The sequence below is a fragment of the Sprattus sprattus genome (genome assembly GCF_963457725.1).
Source record: "Sprattus sprattus genome assembly, chromosome: 18".
NCBI classification, from domain to species: domain Eukaryota; kingdom Metazoa; phylum Chordata; class Actinopteri; order Clupeiformes; family Clupeidae; genus Sprattus; species Sprattus sprattus.
Genome location: NC_137916.1, coordinates 23,555,035 through 23,560,047, shown reverse-complemented (window position 1 = coordinate 23,560,047; position 5,013 = coordinate 23,555,035). Strand labels below are relative to the sequence as shown.

The 5,013-nt window shown below is 41.6% G+C and overlaps 1 protein-coding gene across 1 annotated transcript in view; it reads right to left on the bottom strand.

Moving 5' to 3' along the window:
• Positions 1-4,641: 4,641 nt before the first annotated feature.
• The window catches only part of LOC308379196 (keratin, type I cytoskeletal 50 kDa-like), a gene marked incomplete at both ends in the record, with an annotated part of 3,903 nt that continues 3,531 nt past the window's right edge, over positions 4,642-5,013 (bottom strand). Inside the window, one exon of the mRNA XM_080856254.1 lies at positions 4,642-4,762. Within this exon, the coding sequence (XP_080712380.1) occupies positions 4,642-4,762 (121 nt within the window). The remainder of the gene's footprint in view (positions 4,763-5,013) is intronic.

Here is a 5,013-nt window from a genome sequence, read left to right as displayed (position 1 = left end):
TGTGTGCCTCTTTTCTGTTTGATTAATAGGTTAACGTTGTGACCTGTGTTTGGGGATGGAGCAGTTCCCTTAATAAACCGTGTCCTGCTATGGATGATGGCGCGTTATCCTGCCATTACCGAGTGGCCTCACGTCCCAATCTGAACGTCAAGACGACTCTCTACTTTTGTCAACCGTTGTTGGAACGTAATCTTCTGCCACACACTACTTATGAAAAGGTCAAATTATAAAAAGAGATAATGAGATAACGAACTTAAAAACATCTAACCATATCCCTCCTAATCCCTTAATTAAGCATACGGGTGTGGAGCAGGGCTTGTGCATGCACTTGCATTTTCTCACAGACAACTCTGTCTACACGGACACACACATAAACAATTACGTGCACATGTGCTCACATACACACACACACGCACACACACACACACACACACACACACACACACACACACACACACACACACACACACACACACACACACACACACACACACACACACACACACACACACACACATATCTACATGGATACACAAATAAACACATGCATGCACTAACACTGTTACACACATTGCACACAAAACTGTACATTGGCAGTTATGAGTCTAAGAGGGTGGCTATGAATCCGGTACTGGGGTACTCGTTTTCAGACCTCTTTTGTTTAGTGTCTATGGGCTGCCTTTGAGCCAAATTCTACAGAACAAACACCATTGATTACTATACTTAGGCAGATAATATAGCTTCTCTCACCAGATGACTACAGCCCAATAGACTCACTGTGGCAATGTATATAGAAACAGAGAGATATTTAACAGAGCAAATGAAGAACTGGATGAGTCACAATATTGTTCAATTAAGTAAGGACAAAACAGAGATGACTGTTCAACAATAAAGAACAAAATTAGGTTAGTAGACACCTCGACTCTCAGGCTCTGAAAACCAAAGACCAAGTCCGAAATCGTGCCCTTCTAACAGACTCAGATCTCACCCTCACCAGCCATATCAAGGCAATTGACCAAAACCAACCAAAACAGCCTTTTTTTAGCCAGAATCAAGGGTCCCAAGACCAAGAGTAGGTCATCCATGCTTTTATCTCCAGTAGGAAGGACTGTAGTGGTCTCTTAACTGGACTTTTACTTTGACTTTAACTGGAACATTAATTATCTGCAGTTGATTTAAAATGCTGCCTCTAGAGTTTTACTGAGGACCAAGAGACCAGAGCACATCACTCCAGTTCTTAAAACTTTACTCTGGATTCCTGCTAGTTATATAATTTATTTTAAAGGGCTGGAACTAGTCTAGACAGGGACAGAGAGACAGGCAGACAAACACACACACACACACACACACACACACACACACTCACACTCAGTGGCGGCTCTACATGGAAATACGCCCCGGACGAGACCCCCTCCCGAGCACTATATTAACCTCTTTCAGGGAGGAACAATTAGCTGCTTGGTTACTGCCTAGAATTCTATGCATGCCACACTTCAACTTATTACTGGTAAACTATACTTTGTCACGAAAGCAAATGGCAAATGTTCCGTCTTTGAAACTGCCTAGAGAAGATATGAACATTCCGTTGGCTAATTACACGGTCCAACGTCAATGATGAACCTACAACTGAACGTGTAACAGTTTTGTTGCAAAGCACAGACTTATCGCGAAATTAGATCTCGTGTTTGTTGAGTTAAAACCGATTTATTGTTGTATAATCATAAGCAGCAGAATAGCTAACAAATGTAAGAGTTATAGCCTACCACCAATTAACATTAGCCCTTCATCACTTCATGGATAGGCTACCGTAATCAAACAGAGAGAGCATAGTGGCATACCTTTATGTTTTGCTCGTTTCTCCTCTTCTTCTTTTCTTTTTTTTCCGAAATTGGGCACCTGACGGATTTTTGCCTTTTCCTATCTATCTCTGTGATTATTTTGCACTCGACAATCAACACATTCTCCATCCCCCAAAACTTTCACTCGTACAGAAGTTAAGACTAAACCTTAAAAAAAAAAAACCTTGAAGTTAAGCCATTTCACACAATTCAGAAAAACAAAAAACGTAATTATAGGTCTGTAGTTGTCTGGGAATTCCCCGCCCCTTCACTGCATTTCATTTGTTCAGTTAGTCTGGCCAACTCCTCAATGGAGGTCCACTTCACTCACGTAATTGGACACGCCTTAAACCAATCAGACCAACGATACTATACAACGATACAACGATCGGTAATAAAGCAAACACATCTTTTTTCTGTATGAATTGTTCCAGAGCAGGTTTCTGTTCTATTTTCTATTTCATCCAAGACAGCCGCGAGAGCAGTATATAGTTTACTGTGCTTTTCTCTTAAGTTTCGTTTTGTTACGGTAGACGTGGTTATTTTAAATCCGCCAATGGCGCGCCAGGTAGCCAAAAGCCAGTTTGTGATTGGCTCCAAGGATTCTGGAAATCTTGAAATGAACGGCTATCCAAAGTTTGCCAGACCCAGTTCTGAGGCAAAATCAATTTGGCCGGAAGAAGTGGGGCGGGACTTCCCAGACTAGGTCTGTAGGCTAATTATAATATTATGAATGTGCGTTTTTTGCAAGAAAGTCGAGGTGTGAGTGACTTGCGCCCACTAATTGTATTAGAGTATTGCTCTATAGCCTACAGAGGATCCCCCCGTCCCCCCACCTGTCTGTTCCAGTTGGGAGTCCCAGAGGTTAACTTTTCCCCCGCGCTCCCTCCCCTTCCACGTTTTCACACATATGGCACCTTCTTAGCAAGCAGGGGCGCAAGCAGGAGCGCCTGCAGCCGCAGGGGGCGCCAATTCGCCAATTCCCCACACAGTCAGTGCGGGCACATGATGGCAGCACTCCGATCCTATCCGATTCTCTCCATGGGGTCTCCATGGGGGGTTAACTGCTCTATCTCAAAGCACATGGAAGTGTCAAAACTAGATCAGTTCAAATCAAATGCGGAATGTTTACATTTGCTACCGTTGATTATACAGTAAATACGTTGTGAAATGAAACAAAACCGTTGATTATACAGTAAATACGTTGTGAAATGAAACAAAAACACACCACAGTTAAAGTTGTATTAGTATTGATTGATTCACATCGATATGAATGGATTACATGACTAACAACGGGTGGAAAAGTAATAAGAAAATATTTGTTCACTGAATTAGCGCGTTCTGTCCCAAACAGTTGCGTTCCAGTTTCTAAGTTTCACTTTCGCTTTCAGTATTTCAACGTGAATGAGAGGGAGCACAAGAACTGAGCGTCTAGCAGCGTTTATCATATCATATACATTATATATGATGCATGTATATGTCTGTGGGCACGATCTCAAGCACGTGCAAAAGTTGTTGTTGTCCAATTTGAATCAGATACGAGAGACACATGCGCGCCCAGTCCAATTACCAGCGGAATCGAATCGTGTGTCTGGGGGTTTACATCGGAGTCCAGTCGGACTCAAGTTGGACACAATGAATCTAGTTCTGGGGAGTCACATGTGTCCAATATCCAATTTAAATCGGACTGAAATCGGAAATTGGACGCATGTGTCCACACTGAGTGATATGATAGATAATAGAAAACCGCTTCGAGGCGCAGATTATTATTGATTTATTTACTTGGTCGTGCCGCCCCTCACGTGACCTGAAAAAGTGCCGCCCGGGTGGCCCGTGTCTAAAACCGCCACTGCTCACACTCACACACACACACACACCACAAATAAAGGAAAATTAGGTCAGAGAATGGGTTGTTGGCAGAATGTTGTTTCCTGACAGTGATTTACGGCCTCACATACAGTATTTATTTAAATTTGTCTGACCTTCACAACTATGTGATGACTGATGAAAGAGTGGGAAAGAGACGTGCAATGAAACAGAGTCAACTGAGGACAGCTGAATACTGACTGATCATATCTTCACCTAGGAATCTTCTGTCAACACTTAATTAATGATCCAGTTGAACACTTATTTTTCCGATCAAGTTGAACACTTACACTTTACAATCACGTTGCTAAATGTCACCATGAGGAGTGAGAATGTTAGAAACGTGTTTTTTTTTAGACTGTTGTTATTCTGGGTAAATGACTACACACCAGGGGATGTGCCTGCAGAATGCCTCTTCTACAACATTCTGCACATAGTACGCAGCAAATAGCCAGATGCTCCATGAATATATACTACAACAATGTTTAATTGTATTGCAATGTTTTGTGATTATTTTAAAGTACTGCAAGTATTATGTTTAGCTTTGACAACATTTTAACGATTTAAGCTTCCTATACTGGAAAATGTTGTCTGTACAAACCTAGCACTGACAGGGTACTTCAGAGGACCAGAAGTCATTAGGATATGGGTTTTGGGTTTCTACACATGGCTAGACTGTATATATTGGTAATGGTGTGCTTTTCAACTTTTCAAAAAATGCTGAATCAACTTTTTGTCAGTTTGACAATTCAACAGTTGTTAATGTGAAGAATCCAGAATAATTTGTCAATTGTAACTCAATAGTCCCTTTCCTGTAAAGAGGAATTCTTTGAGGCGGTTAGCAAGTGATCACTCAAAATCTTTTTTCTTTCAGATAAATGTGTCTTTTATTTTGCCTTCGTTCTCAAACACTTTGCCGGAGGATCTTGCAGTGCACTCAGCCGAGACGAACCCGGTTAGAGGAACTGGAAGACGAAGAGGACACAACCTTCCCATCAACCACCTCTTCCACAACCGTGACATACTTGGTCCTGGTGCTGGTGCTGGACGAGGAGCTGCTGGGAAAAAGACAGATGTAGACAAGATGGTCAGCTTTGATCAATTAAAGACACACACATCTACAAGATGTTACACTCACAGGTGTCTTGCACCGATAGACAGCTTCATAACTATCACTGATAGACTATCACAATAGTAGAAGAACAGAACAGTACAGAATAGAAGACAAGATAGTAGAAAAAAATGAATCTGCTGTATGAGATGTTTTATTTGATGTTGTTGTTGTTGTTCAGGGAAATGTGTTTCATCT